We start from the raw sequence: 14,635 nt of genomic DNA, 5'->3' as shown, positions 1-14,635 counted from the left end.
TTGATACTGCTTCAGACTGAATGGTGTGTGGGTGGCAGCAGCACTGTCTCTAAAAAGGAAGCTTCTGTAAAACTGAACTGCAACAGCGAAAACACTTCATAGATGTGACCAGATCACATTTTCCATCAACATTAATGAGTTTATGTTGTGAAATAACATATTTTGGCAGGTTGCAACTACTTTGATAATGAGTATCAGCCTAATGTTCACAGATTGCTGTTTGTTTCAGCCAAAACAACATGACACCTTGTAATATTCATCTGCCATATCTACAGTGTCTATGGAACCTTTTTAATAGTGCTATCTAGGCCTCTATTAAACTGGGTTAATTCAGACAAAAAGTTCACGTTCACTCCGTCTTTATTTATCATCAATGCAGCACACAGTTTATTTGTGTTTTAAAAGCATTCAACCGTTTGTGTGCCTTTTTAAGGATATAGGCTTGCAACTACTAATTGTTTTCATTACTGATAACTTTGTCATTCCATCTGTGATTAAAAGAAAATAGGTAGAGAAAAATACCTATTAATATTTTCCCGAACCTCAATGGTGATTTGTTTTATTTTCTTTTTAACTTTATATTGACTTTAAATGACTAATCCATTACAACACTGTTGTAATCTGGGATTTTGTAATTGAAAAACTGTGGTTATTTTATATTATTTTTGTGTATGTTGTACAAACAAAACTCACATATTTTTTACTTGGTCCTCCAATAATGTGATTGGAAGAGAGGCAACTCTATTTATTTTTGCAGCTCAACAACCAATCATTAGATGATCAGTATTTTATGTGCTCAGACAATTTTACACTAACTTGTAAGTCTAGTTATTAATATCATGTCCGACTATACCTTGAATAAAAGTTTAAAATAATAATTTATTAGCACTTAAATGGCCCTTACTTATAGCACTTTGTAGTTTGGCTTTCTTGAAGAAATGTACTTTCTCGATTCTTGTTGTTCAGGGTTTGTACCCTCATGGTTGAATACACTTATTGTAATTCACTTTGGATAAAAGCTTCAGCTAAATGACATGCAATCATTGTTACAATGTCATGAACCTGTTTGTTCCTAATATTTTATTCAACTTGATTTGAGTTTTCTTGGTTTTAAAATCCACACGTCCTCCTTCTTCTCTGTTCAGCTGGGACAACGTACATCTTCGGCAAAGGAGGAGGCCTCATTACATTCAAGTGGCCGGCCAATGAGAGGCCGAGCACCAGGACCGACAGGCTGACTGTTGGATTCAGCAGCTCCCTGAAAGATGGCATCCTGGTTCGGATTGACAGCGCTCCTGGTCTGGGGGATTATCTCATGCTGCACATAGTAAGTTCTCATTTGTGTCTGGCACTGTCTCACCTTTACTTTGTTTTATTTTTCCAACGTCTGTCCTGTTGCAGTTTGGTGCACCTAGTGTGTGTGTGTTGGGAGTGTCACGTGCAGTGATGCCGGTAACGCGTTACTTAGTAGCGCGTTACTCTATTCTGACCACTTTTTTCAGTAACGAGTAATCTAACACGTTACTATTTCCAAACCAGTAATCAGATTAAAGTTACTTGTCCAAGTCACCTTGCGTTACTATTTCGGTATTTGTGGTTAAACCGCTGGGCACGTTCTGCGGCTGGGGGAGCAGTCGCCCCGTCGCCCTCCTCACCACGCCGCCGGAGGCTCTGTGTGTGGCACGCCTCGACGGTTTTTTGGTGGGGGAGGTGCTCGTCTGCGGTGCGGGGGCTTTCCTTCTAGTGGGCCGCTGGGCGGTGTCCGTCGGCGCTGCAGAAGGCGGGGACCGGTTGGAGGGGACCGGGTACGGCGGTCGGCGGCAGCGACTCTGGACGCGTGTCGGTCCCGTCTCGCGGATCACCTCAGCCACCGTTGTGGGAACCCTCCGTTCGCGCATATGGGGGGGCTCCGGCGGTTTCTAATAAAGTGAGTGTTGGCTAAACCGGTTGTCATTTTTATGTTTAGGCGGCGGGGTTGTTGTCGGCAGCTGCTGAATGTAACTAATAAAGTAACTTGTATTAATTTAGTTACTTTTAAAAGCAAGTAACTTGAAAAGTAACTAAGTTACTTTTTCAAAGTAACTATGGCAACACTGGTCACGTGACTCCAAGGCATTTGCTGTGTTAAACTGAGAGGATGGAGCCATTCAGCCATTCTAAACAGCAGCAGAGAAAAGTGGTGAAGGAATAAAAGCACTTTGTTCAGCAGAGACTTAAGGATTTGAAATACTCCTCAGGCTTTAAGGATGGGGTAGTCCATACTGGTTATCCTGTAAGGTCGAAGAGGGGCTGGAACAAATGTCAGCTGACATTGGGTGAGAGGCGGGAGGACGGAATGTGCCACAGAAACTAAATTATCTGAACATGTGTGTTTTTTTTCCACTTTGTGTCCCATAGTGCTTCAATTACATATTGATCGTTTTCAGTTTGTTCATACCTGTAGAAGAGAAAATATAGGGGAAGAACAGTAGAATTAATCACAATGAAACTTGTTGATTACACAAATTAAGACAAATCTGTATTTAATGTATCTTTTTTAATTGTTTGAATATGCAAATGAGGGATTATCTAATAAAGGATGCATTAAGCTACTAAACAGCTATTTTTAGAAAGCTGAACATTGGAAAAAGTCAGGTTTCTAAATTCTTATTTTATTTTTCTGACATATTGGAGCCAAAGGTTTTAAGTCTGGCGCTATCTGGTCTGACTTAAATTTCTACAACTATGTATTCCTATGGATTGCAAATATATATCAGCACTGTATATTGTAAATTGAAAGAACTTCACCTTTAACTTAAAATGTTAAGTTACTTCAACTTAACTGCCCATTTGTTGAGTTAACTCAAACATTATTGCATTATTGCATTTAATGAAAAATATTACGTTAACAGTTTTGTCTGCCAACATTGACAAAACTACTTGATTACAAAAACAAAATGTACTAACACATTTAGGATAAAAAATGCGGCAGTGAACAGGTGCATCATGATTCAAAGGTAAATGGGATAAAACCACATTAAATAAAACTGGTTTGTGGTCAGACACACATATATCCTTTATTCCAATGTTCTTGGGGCTGAGACCGAGGACAAAGGACAAGATCAAGTGTGTTACATTTTAATGAGTGAGGTTTAATGATTCCAGTGTAACTATGAAATCTGTAATAAGACATGAGGTTTTTACCAAATTTTGGTACAAAATGTGATAAATGCTCCGCAAACTCTTCAATAAAAATACTATCAGGCTTTGACGGTTTATGGATATTAAAATTTGTTTTGGGTTTCTGCAGGTAAATATAAAACCAAGATGAAAAATGGGTTTACATAAAAAAAAAAAATCTATGAAATTTTATAGCAGCAGCTGTTGCTGTTTATTTATTGTTGACTTTTAGCAAGCAAGGCGTCTCCCCTCCTCTGCCTGAAAGCCAGGGTTGATGGAGGTGTTTAAAATCAGGAGAAATTGCTTCAATAAGAGAACTGTAGTGTCCTTGGGAATGCCAAGTCTCTGTGATGGTAAAAAAGTCAAAATTCTTAAAAATTATAAAATCATGGCATAATATGGGATCTGATATTAACAAGAGCAGATTTTTCTGGAGTGGGACTCAAAGAGGGGGGTAAAAGATGTTGTCAAGATACTTGAAATTGTTATGAATTGCACCAGAGGGCTGTGAGTGTGCTGCAGGGGGTCTGCAAGGGGTAATGATGGTGATTACAGGAGTTGAAGGGAGTGTTGTAATAGAGATCAGATTTTCGTGACAGGCCCCAGATTGTTTTATCTCAAAGTCCCTTTGGCAGTTTACAGAGATTACGGACATTTTTGAGTTATCTGTTTGGTCCATGTCCAGAAGAAAAGTTACCTATATAGTCAATGTGGATCCTATCAGATAGGGACAGGGACCTGATGGACATCTGGTTATTTCCGGTCACTATAGTTGATAGGTTGTCTGATTTTATAATTCCGTGTGGTGTGTTCAAGCAGCTGAGTCCATTCACCAAATAAGCAGGCATCATCCAAGTTTCCTGCTCTAATTGGATGAAGACCATCTGGACCAAAAATTACCACCCGTTACCAGGAATTCAAATTGTCCATGAGAGGCACACCACGAGCAGCACAGGCAAAGGACAGCCAGGTATTCAGGCTAATCAGCCTGCTGAAACGCCCCAATACCCGGCCATGTGAGGGAATCGGTCTGGAGACAGGATCTTACGTTTTGGGGAACTCAGGATATTAAACAGGTGGACAAAGTCCTGTTTTAATAGTTCAGATTCCTGCTTGGGAATGTTATTTGTGATGACATGAACGATAACTCGTTCAGCATTGGGCAGGGATTTTATTACTTCTGGAACTTTATTTTTGATATCACACACTTTGGATCCGGGGAAACAAAGAGTAAGACACCCTTACTTTTCTAAATAGGGAGTCACTGATTATTAAAGTTGTGGGAGGCTTATGGGGGTGTTGTGAAGGAGCGTCATTTGCAACAGCCCGGTAGTTTGTAGCTAGTACTTGGGTCCCCACTGAGTGATTTTCCACCCCTCCTAAGTCGGATGGTGTAGGAGGGATCTGGCCTCAGGTGCGGAGTTGAAGGAGAGGTGACGTCCACTGGGCAAGTCTTGCGTGGTCACAGGGGACTGACAGGCCATAGGGGGGAATTCCTGAAAATCCAGGAGGTCAACTTTATTTTCGAGTTGGGTTTTCCTGATGCTGTTTTGAGCTTAAAACCCGCCTGCTGATGTGCATACTCCTGCACACCACGGACCAACCTTCAGTGGGCTCAACACGCGGTGTAGAGCTAGCTGAGGCCTTGGGTTTAGTTCTCAAGACGATCCAGTGATAAGTAGCCTATTTAGAAATGTATGAATACTAATGCAAAGGAATATTGGCGTTAGGGATAATCTAGCAAAGCTTTGAGCTACAGGCCCATTAATTTATTCTTGCAGTTCTCCTTCTTCTTGTCCAATAGACATGAACACATTTGTTTTTTCAAAGTATGTTACTTATTCAACAAAAAGAGTAAAACAGACTTTCAGTATAAATAATTCATGAGGGTGTCTTTGCTGCGCTTACACTGCCTAAAGTAAGCAGGACTTTGAAGAGATGTGAGTGTGCGTTTGTGCCTTGGAGTAGGTTCTGAGCAGAGGGAAAACAAATACACTTAAGTGAATGTGATGTTTTTCTTTCTATTAATGCATTTATATTTATCATCGGTGGCCTGTTACTGTCGTGCAGTGATTTGCAGCTTCGGTTTTGTCCTTTTGCCTTCTCAGACCAGTTGCAGCTCTACACCTACAGTATATTCAGTTAGTTGTGTTCTTTAGAAATGGTCCAGTATCGATTTGTAAAAAACAGGAGCAGATTCAACAAAAAATCTGTATGTGTTGAGTTTTGCTAGTCTGCTTCTCGTCCAGATTTGCAAACTAGACCTATAAATTATTCTGGCCCTGATATCAAAAAAGTGTCCGCTCCTGTATTGAATACATATATACCAACATCTTGTTTGGGACATATAGGATGGATCATTTTGAGATGTTGTGCTGTACAGTGCTCACACTGGTATAACACTTTTCTTCGCTGCCAGGACATTCACCCTGGTGCTGGCTCTGCCTTGGGGGAACATTTTATAGAATTCAACTTTGACATGAACCGTGTTCAAGTAAAAAAACAGTTTGTGCTACATTTTTTCAACTTTGAAAATAGAAAGAAAGCGCTTGAAATATGAAGTTTTGGTTTTATCTCCAGCTCCTCTTATTCAGTTGTCTAAATGTAATCACAGCCAATATGTACAGATGTGAAACATGCTGGGTGCAGCAGTAATTAAGTATTATTTCACATAATAAAAAAATATATAAAATACAGTGTGAGGGATAAGGAAATCATCCCCTTGACTAAGTTAGTTACAACAACTAACAACAACATTTTATATGTTTTATTTTGGGAGCCCTAGGTCTGAGGATGTGTTTTCTCAGGGTGCAGATTTTAGAATGTGGCTTCAGAACTCAAGCAGATACCAATTGCCTTATTAGGATGAACCAAGTGGTAAAGGAGCAGAGAAGGCACAGGGTCTTGGCCATTAAGTTTGGCTTTTCTTTGGAATATCTTCGGAACACATATCAAATTGTGTGTCAATTTCATGTCTAGGATGATTACTAAATAACCCTGTATTCCAAAACCTTACACATATGTTTCACTGTTTATAATAAACAATTGTGTTCTCTCATTTCAGCAACAAGGGAAAATTGGAGTGACATTCAACATTGGCACCGTGGATATCAGCGTGCAAGAAAGCGGTACCACAGTGAATGATGGGAAGTATCATGTTGTCCGTTTTACCAGGAATGGTGGGAATGCTACGCTGCAGGTGGACAACTGGTCCATCAATGAACACTTTCCAACAGGTATAACACTAATTCATCAAACTAATCTAAAACTAAGCACCAAACAAGTAAATATATACAAAAGATTGTCATTTAATGGTGAAAACCAAATTATAATGATTACTATCCACAAGATTTGATATGGCAACAGGATCATGTCATTATGAGTTAGTTGAGAAGGTCACTGGACAGGATGTGCATACACAACATAATTAAAATGTTTTGTTCTTGTATTTAACTGGAATATATCTGTTTGTGGCCAAAACTCTTTTTCTGTGATATGAGACATGTAACTAATTGCAGGGTAGTCCTTATTCAAAATAGCCTGCTATACATACACTTTCATACAACAAATTATTCACGGTCTTCAGCTAAAATAAGTATATTGTCCAATTGTGGCTTAAGAAAAAAAAAGAAGCCAATAACTGAGCTTTTATCAAGCTCAAATTTTTTAACTAGAATTGGACCAGTTGGCTAGATAGGTATATCAAATGTTTTATCTAGGTGTCTCATTTGAGACAGAATTTGCTCCCAAGTGAAACATTATGAGACTTAGAACTAATCAATGAGAGCATAGAGACTGCAGTCCACTTGTTGGCAGTAATGCCCCTTAAGCTGCCGGCGGCTGTGGCTGAGGGGTGGAGTGGTATTACTCCAACCTGAAGGTCGGCGGTTTGATTCCAAGTCTGACCCATCTGCATGCTGAAGTGTTCTTGGGCAAGATGCTGAACCCTGAATGGCCCCCCATAGAATAACAAAGTGCTGCGAATAAATGCACTGTATGAATGTGTGTGTGAATGGGTGAATGTAAAATTGTAATGTAAAGAGCTTTGAGTGGTCATCAAGACTAGAAAATACAAAAGCATTTACCATTTTAAGCTGACTGCCAATGTGTTTAGAGAGTGAATTGGCACTGCAATGATGCATTGTGAATTTATTTCTCACAACGACCAATCAACTGAAATGTTGCTGTGTTGACACAGGTACATTTGTCTCTAGGACTCCATGTCAACCATGTCTCCTCCCGTCTCCCTTCCCTCTATTGAAATATTATCTCCCCGATGATGCCAACCTAAGCCAATAATTGGCATCAGACTCTATGGACGTTCTGGGTCTCTTTATAAACAAACTACCCAATATATTAATTAATTGTCGTATTACTCATTAACAAAGAAATACAGGTTGAATTTCTCCTACAGCCTGATGTGTCATTCTGAGAACAGGATGATAGGAAAGATCTCTTAGACTCACCGTGTCTCTTCTCACTTTAGATTCTGTGATGAAATGTAGTTGGAGAACAGACATACGAGTTGGGGATTTCTCCTGGTGAAAGATTGTGTAGTGTGTGACCTACTGTCGTCAGTCTGAACTCACAATGACTGATGCTTCAGACCTTTACAGAGAATCTAAATTTACAAATGTCTCCGTCTAGAGTAAATAGTTGTTTGTCAATAGTTACTATAGCTTTTTTATAGGATTTAGTAACTTACCTACCAATAAACAACTTGACCTTCCAGAGTTGTAAAAGGGCAATGTAACAGCTTTGCCTGCTGTCAATACATAAATAAACTTCCTCAGTGATCACTGTGTCATCCACAAAACACTGTCAAAAGTGGAAACAACTGCAAAGGTGATGACAGAAAACAATGATGTTTGTACTATAGCACAATTGTGCAATATTAGGTCTGTAACACAGGCAGAATTGCAAAGATATCATCCAGTGACTGATTGGCTTGAAGAACATAAGTCGATTATGGTGATGATAATATTGTGAATGGAAAGGTTTGTTGAGGTGACAGAGAGAACTATATTGTAAGTATGAAGCAAACTTTAAACACACAGAGGAACATGCAGAACTTGAGGGAAGAGATCGTCCTTTAATGAGTAATAATTCTGATAGAAAGATTTCCACATGGGATAATCTTAAATCTTCTTTGTAATATAATGGGTCTTGTGAAACTGGCAGGATGGAGCTGCAGAGAACCCTGCAACCACTGCTCATAGACTTTAAATTACCTAATTTGAACACAAATCAGCCAATGTCGCAATACTGTTAGATTATCATCGTGGTTCAAGGACATGCCCTCCTGTTTCCCCCCTCTTTTATTCTGTCTACACTCTCTTTCCCACTGACACTGGGAGGGGGCTGTGCTGTGTCAGCATGATGGAAATACGACTGTAGTAAACTAGTGACAGTGTTTTCATTTAATCGCGTGGGATTAGATGGCAAAGTCTCAGTGAGCTTCATATCAGCCTCCCTCACACACACAGCGCTGAGCCACAACTCTCCAAAGGTTTAATATGTCTTCAAGATTGTGTCCGATAATGGTAATTGTATTCGTCCTTTTGGGGTATTGGGTGGTGCAGTAATTCCCTGCTCACTGTATAGGGTCTTTATGCCCAAGTGAAATGTTACTCAGTCTTCCCCACAGTTTCCGTTTACTATCTCTATTTATATCCTTGTTTTATGTTCTCTACCATCACTCTTCCTTTCTATCACTCTGTAAAAACAAATTAGAAAGACCCATTTCATAGAAATTTTCCACTTTTCAATTGCTGTCCCACAATTCTTTATTTTCAAAGCCTCATGGAAACTGAACCTGAAGTTCCATCAATCCCATCTCAAGTCTATGAGCAAGGTCAGGTCCTCTGGAGAAGTAAAGTTTTGACATCGGCTTCTCAACTCCAGATCTCTAGTGACCAAAATATTACATTGTAAAAGACATGTTGATGAGCCAGCAGATGAAACTTCTTCTGCAAAAAAAAAGCATCACTGTAGTCTTCATGGTGAGAGGAGTAAACAGAAACCACTGATGATGCTGCAACAGACTGTTTAAGAAGAAGCCAAATGTGTGAATAGGCTACGCCTAATGAAGGAATGTAGAGATTTGAAAGTGTGTTTAAATTAAAGTGAAGAGAGATCATGCCAACATCCCACCATGGTTAACACATGCTCACTTTATTCTGGGCTAACATGTCCAGCGGCAGTCTTTTTTTTTACACGCAGACAGTCAGACTGTTTCAGCCGCAGTTGACCCAAGCAGTCTCTCAAGGAAAAACGTTTCTCTTACTCTTATGTCTCTTTACCTCTCTCCCGAAATCTCTGGCGGGTCTTCCTGCACGTCACCCTAGGAAAATATTCCAGCACACATACACATGCACACATACACACACTTCGAAAACTTCATCTGGTCCTCCAGATATCTTTTCATAGATCCAAGACTAAAGTCAGCCACAAACTTTACATAAGAAAACACTTGGTCGGCCTGCTATTCTCCTGACAGTCACAAGATGTAATTTTGCTTAGCTACTCCTACACTGGGTCAATTGAACACATTCCTAAAACATTAACTGGGGTTATCACAATTCAAAGGTGCAGAGGCATTTACACTGGTAAATGACCAATTCCCCGTCTAAGGCACGGCTGTGAGTAAACACTTATCAAACATATCATCAGTCAGTTCCATGAACGTATATGCTGTCCAGTGACACGTAACTTACGTTATACCCTCATGTGATGGGCATTGTATGGTGACATGTCCTTTTATGCCTCTGCCATATCATGAAAATCAAGGCCCAGAAAAATGTGGTTGATGATTAACTCTTGTGTTGCATGCAAACTACAAATCCTGTTGTCTGATATAACTGATTATCTTTATATTGTGTTATTTTCTTTTTACATTTTATAAACATTCAGCTCAGGGATACTTCTTCCCCTGATCTTTTAAATGAAATTTGCTTAAAGATCCATACTGTAACTAAAGCAAGCTCATTAAAAAAAGTAATCCTCGGATAAAATTATTTAAACATTTTTTAAATGTTAGAGGAGAAAATGACATGGTGACTTAATTCTGATGATCAATAAATGTCTTTATAAATTTCTTCTTAAACTTTGAAGGGAACAGCGACATTGAACGCTATCAAATGGCCAATAAGAAAATTCCTTTCAAATACGCCAGACCAGTAGAAGAGTGGCTACAAGAGAAAGGTAATTTCAAACAAATATGTATTTTTCTTTATGTGTTACGATACTGGTATAATGTTGAAAACATCATCTGCACTTATATAATGTTTGGTTTGAGATGTTTTGTGAGGCTCACTTCAGCACAGAAGATGCCACATCGATGGAACTTATGACTTCTTCATACAAACAAAATACTATTAAACTTAGGAAATCCTGTGGGCGGATATTTACATATCTAACTAAGATACTAAATAAGTGTAAATCAATGAATGAATAAATTGTAAACTAACTCATTATATAATAGAACTAAGTCCATTTAAAAAAACGAATTGAGAAGATATCTCTCACAGAATTGGACTTGAATTGTGTAAGTGCAACAACCAGTGCAAAGTGGTAGGTCCTGGCTACAAACTGTGTGGGCCTCTTACCACTAAGCTGCCATCATGGTTCCAAGAAGGCCAAGTGCGCAAAGGCTAAATGTGTGGTTTTATAATTGAAAGAGCTGAGCCAATCACAGTGAAGTATGACATCACTGATGCTGATGATTGCTGATGATGTGACAAAACAGAAATACACGAAACAACTGTTACAACAGGCTACTGAGTTGTAACTAAGCATCCTGATACGATCACAGGTACATATGTTATTTTGTAGCAGCCTGTGATGTAATCACAGTTAATACTGTGGACTGGATGTCACATCACTTTGGCACTTCTTTGCTTTACCATGGTTGTTGTGCCTCCATGTAAATAAAGCCTATTAGTCGTGTTGCAAGTGAACTGTGTAATTACAAAAAAGGTATATTCAAATTGTATTTCCTCAGTTGAATACATATTCCATGTGGATTTCTCCTGTAGGGCGGCAGTTGACAATTTTCAACACTCAAGCATCAGTCGCAATTGGAGGTAGTGATCATGCCCGGCCCTTTCAGGGTCAACTGTCTGGCCTTTACTATAATGGCCTAAAGGTGTTGAACATGGCGGCTGAGGGTAACCCTAACATCAAGATCAACGGCAGCGTGAGGTTGGTAGGTGATGTGCCCAGTGGGGCAGGCTCAGCCAGGACCACGGCCATGGCCCCCGAGATGTCCACAACCTTCATTGAGACAACTACCATGATGTCCACCACGACCACACGGAAACACAGGTCCTCCTCAACTGTACAGGTATTGTCAAATGTTCATTATAACTTTGCAAAAAGGGATCAGACATAAGACAGGATACATTCTCAGTATGATTGAAGTTGACTTTGTTCGATACACAGCAATCAGCCATGTGTTATTATGCTATTGTTGGCTTCACGTGGAGCTCTTGTTAACAAAATGGAAAGTCTTATGCATGGTGCTTGGCATTCAAGAGGTAAAATCAGGCACCATTAGGCAAGGCCAGTAGACGCTATTTTACGTTATTGTTGCTATCCTGAAGTCACAGAGGTGTCACAAGAAAACTACAACGAAAACAAGAAATGTTATGAGATGCTGCCTTTCCTATGAATAAACAGATGGATTATATTCATCTACTTAGAATTAAATGAGAGGATGCAACAAAAGAATTGAGACAATTTATAAAAGCATACAGGCAGCAGAAAGACATTACAAAAGTAAACTAATGTATCTGTAAGGTGCTGTGAATTTGTAGGCAACATTAATATTAGTTTCCATCTACTCCCTTAAGTTTTTCTAATAGGATGAGTCAGGAAGTGTAAGACAAAACCACAAAACCACAAGTCAAACGAAACCTTCCACAGAGAATGCTCAAGGATGACGTTCACATATGACACCAGAGATTCTTTTGACCTTTAAGGTCATATAAGACCTTAAAGGGGCTTATATGACCCCTTTAAGGTCATGTGATTTTAAATTGAGCCATTTCAATGGCAACTGATCAAACCCATATAAACTAAGGGGAATAGTTAAGAGAAAAAAGTGAACCTTGAGTTAAGATAATTTTGTCACACAATTGTTCAAAGGGCAGAGTCCTTCTCACCTTCTAACTTCCTTTGTCCATTTCCCCTCGTCTTTCCTTGTCTCTTTGTGTTTTGCTCTTTGTGTTTGGGTATCTTTGCTGCGGCTGTGACCTCTTGACAACCTATGTTGTGGCCGCGAAGCACCCATCAGATGACATAGTGTCCTCCGCAGAGTGTTCGAGCGATGATGAAGACCTAGAGGAGTGCGAGACTAGCCATGCAGGTGGGCTAGGTTAGTTTGAATTTGCTTGCTTTCTTTGTGCTTTCACTCATCTCTGCACCAGAGGATGAAGACATCCTCAAAAGCATCACAGCCCCATGGTTAGACAAAGTGTAACTTCATCAAAACAGCCAGTGTGATAATCGTAAGCATTGGTAAGACAGCTGCACTGTATTTAACTAATCTAAAGAAAGCTGGATGATTGAATGCCATGTGCAAATTCAAATAACAGTCCAGTTAATATGCTGCTAGTTGACACAAGTAACAGAGAAGGTAATTCATTAGTATCATGAGCTACACTTGCACATGGGGTCTTCCAAAGTAGTTAACATGGTCACCAGTGCACATACAGATTTTGTCTGCTAAGAGGAATAATGAGGGTTAGCACATGTCATCATTAATGTGCAAAATCTGAATGATGGTGAACCATTTTCTCTGCACTGATGCTGCAACATATGTTTGAGTCCATTCACTGCTCTGCAAACGTTCATCTTTAAAATAACACACATTTGACAGTGTCTAAAAAACTAAAATCCTTTTGAGCATAATATTCAGCGTGTTGTCTCGACCACATTGGTCAATTTTTCATGTTCATTTTCATTTGTGTTTTTTTTCCATATTGAGAGGCTTGTGTTGGTACATGTAATAGAGAACAGATATCATTGAATTTCTGTGTACAAGCTTCCTTTCTTTTCGGGACATACTTTTGCTTTTTTAGGTGTTCTTGTTATTCTGTCTTTTTTGTATCAAAATATTTAAGGAAAATTCTCAACGTTCCAGAATTACGATACCACAAACATTTGAAAGAATTTGGGAATTTCCATATTTTAGTAATTCTAATTTCAGTATGAAACAGCAAACAGGCATGTTGTCACTTCCATACCGAATAATAATAATACAAAATATATGTCATTTCTTTCTACATAAAAAAACTAACATAGTTTTAAGAAATAATGTTTATTTGATTGCTGTCGGAAGTCTTTTACTCAGCCATGCACAAAGTGCTGCTGTTGGGTGTCAAGATTTTGTCAGTTTCTCTAGTTATATGTCAAATCACAATTAAAACAGTAAAGGACATAGATTTAATATCTTATACAATAGTGCATTCTATTTCTCAGAATTTTATCTCAGGAATATTTTTTTTTTATAAATTGGTTGACCTGTGTTAACAAAGCTAGATGGAATGAGTGTGAGGGAATGCCCCTCCATGACACTCCACAGGTAAAGAAGAATGTTTGCTTTATTTTAGATTTCAATATTTCCCTGAAAGGATTCGTCTCAATTCTTAATGATAACATTTACGCCCATACTGGCCGAGAGACTTAGGGCTGTCTGCTTGGTTCTCGTTGAAGAAGGCCATTCCCAAATTTTCTCAAAGCGCTCAAAGGTTGTGGTGTCGACCGATTCATAGCTGTGCTCTTTAGCCTGAGATTCACTGGGATTTGTGAAGAAAGACAAAGACAGGGCCCCAGTCATCCAGTCATGTGTTTACACAGAAATTCACACCATTCTAACACCTAACATCACGTTGACGTTGACAGTGGAATGCTTTGATTTCAAGTTTCCTTTGTTCTTTTTTGGGAGTCACTGCTATATCCTGTTTAGGTTTTCTATTTCTCTCTCTCTTTTTTTTTTTTGAGACATGATTGCCGTCTATTCGCCACTCATCCTGAAGCACATTTGTGTATTTTGGCCTAATCATTTGTGGCATGCTGTTTTGGTGGTTGTTAATTGTTTCTACATATACTCTGGTGTACCATGTGGTTTTGTACCATGCAGCTTTTAATAATAACATTTTTTTTCCAAAGCAAATAAAAATGTTTTCTTGCCATCAACGTTTTTTATCCTGAACATGGAATCTTCCTATATGACAAACAGCTATAGATGAAAACTGGGAGCATACATCACTTTTAATTCTTGAATCCCTCCCTAATTTACTGTCTTTTACTTCATTTAAACATATTCCAATGTGGATGGCAAAAAAAATATTTCTAGTCTTTCAACTTTAATTTTCATTGGTAATATTATTTTGTGAGCTCTTAAGATCACTTTCCTAAGGGTCAGTTCTTTGCATGCTGTTCGAGGCTTTACACCACCAAGTCACCCCTGCAC

At 39.0% G+C, this 14,635-nt stretch overlaps 1 protein-coding gene across 6 annotated transcripts in view; it reads left to right on the top strand.

Moving 5' to 3' along the window:
• LOC133962165 (neurexin-3-like) overlaps positions 1-14,635 on the top strand; it is a 103,736-nt gene that overhangs the window by 77,850 nt on the left and 11,251 nt on the right. For 4 of the 6 annotated variants that reach the window (XR_009922084.1, XM_062397644.1, XM_062397649.1 and 1 more), the window contains 5 exons: positions 1,146-1,327; positions 6,224-6,395; positions 10,273-10,362; positions 11,196-11,503; positions 12,445-12,526. Coding sequence is in view for 5 of the 6 variants with exons in the window: in XM_062397644.1 (XP_062253628.1) it covers positions 1,146-1,327; positions 6,224-6,395; positions 10,273-10,362; positions 11,196-11,503; positions 12,445-12,526 (834 nt within the window). In the remaining variant the exon portion in view is untranslated. Of the gene's footprint in view, positions 1-1,145; positions 1,328-6,223; positions 6,396-10,272; positions 10,363-11,195; positions 11,504-12,444; positions 12,536-14,635 lie in introns of all 6 variants that reach the window. The other 2 variants (XM_062397646.1, XM_062397647.1) reach the window with 1 other exon arrangement.

The sequence above is a fragment of the Platichthys flesus genome, chromosome 10, assembly GCF_949316205.1.
Source record: "Platichthys flesus chromosome 10, fPlaFle2.1, whole genome shotgun sequence".
In the NCBI taxonomy this organism is placed as follows: domain Eukaryota; kingdom Metazoa; phylum Chordata; class Actinopteri; order Pleuronectiformes; family Pleuronectidae; genus Platichthys; species Platichthys flesus.
The sequence above is the reverse complement of the archived record's forward strand: the minus strand, read 5'-3'. Positions and strand labels throughout refer to the sequence as shown.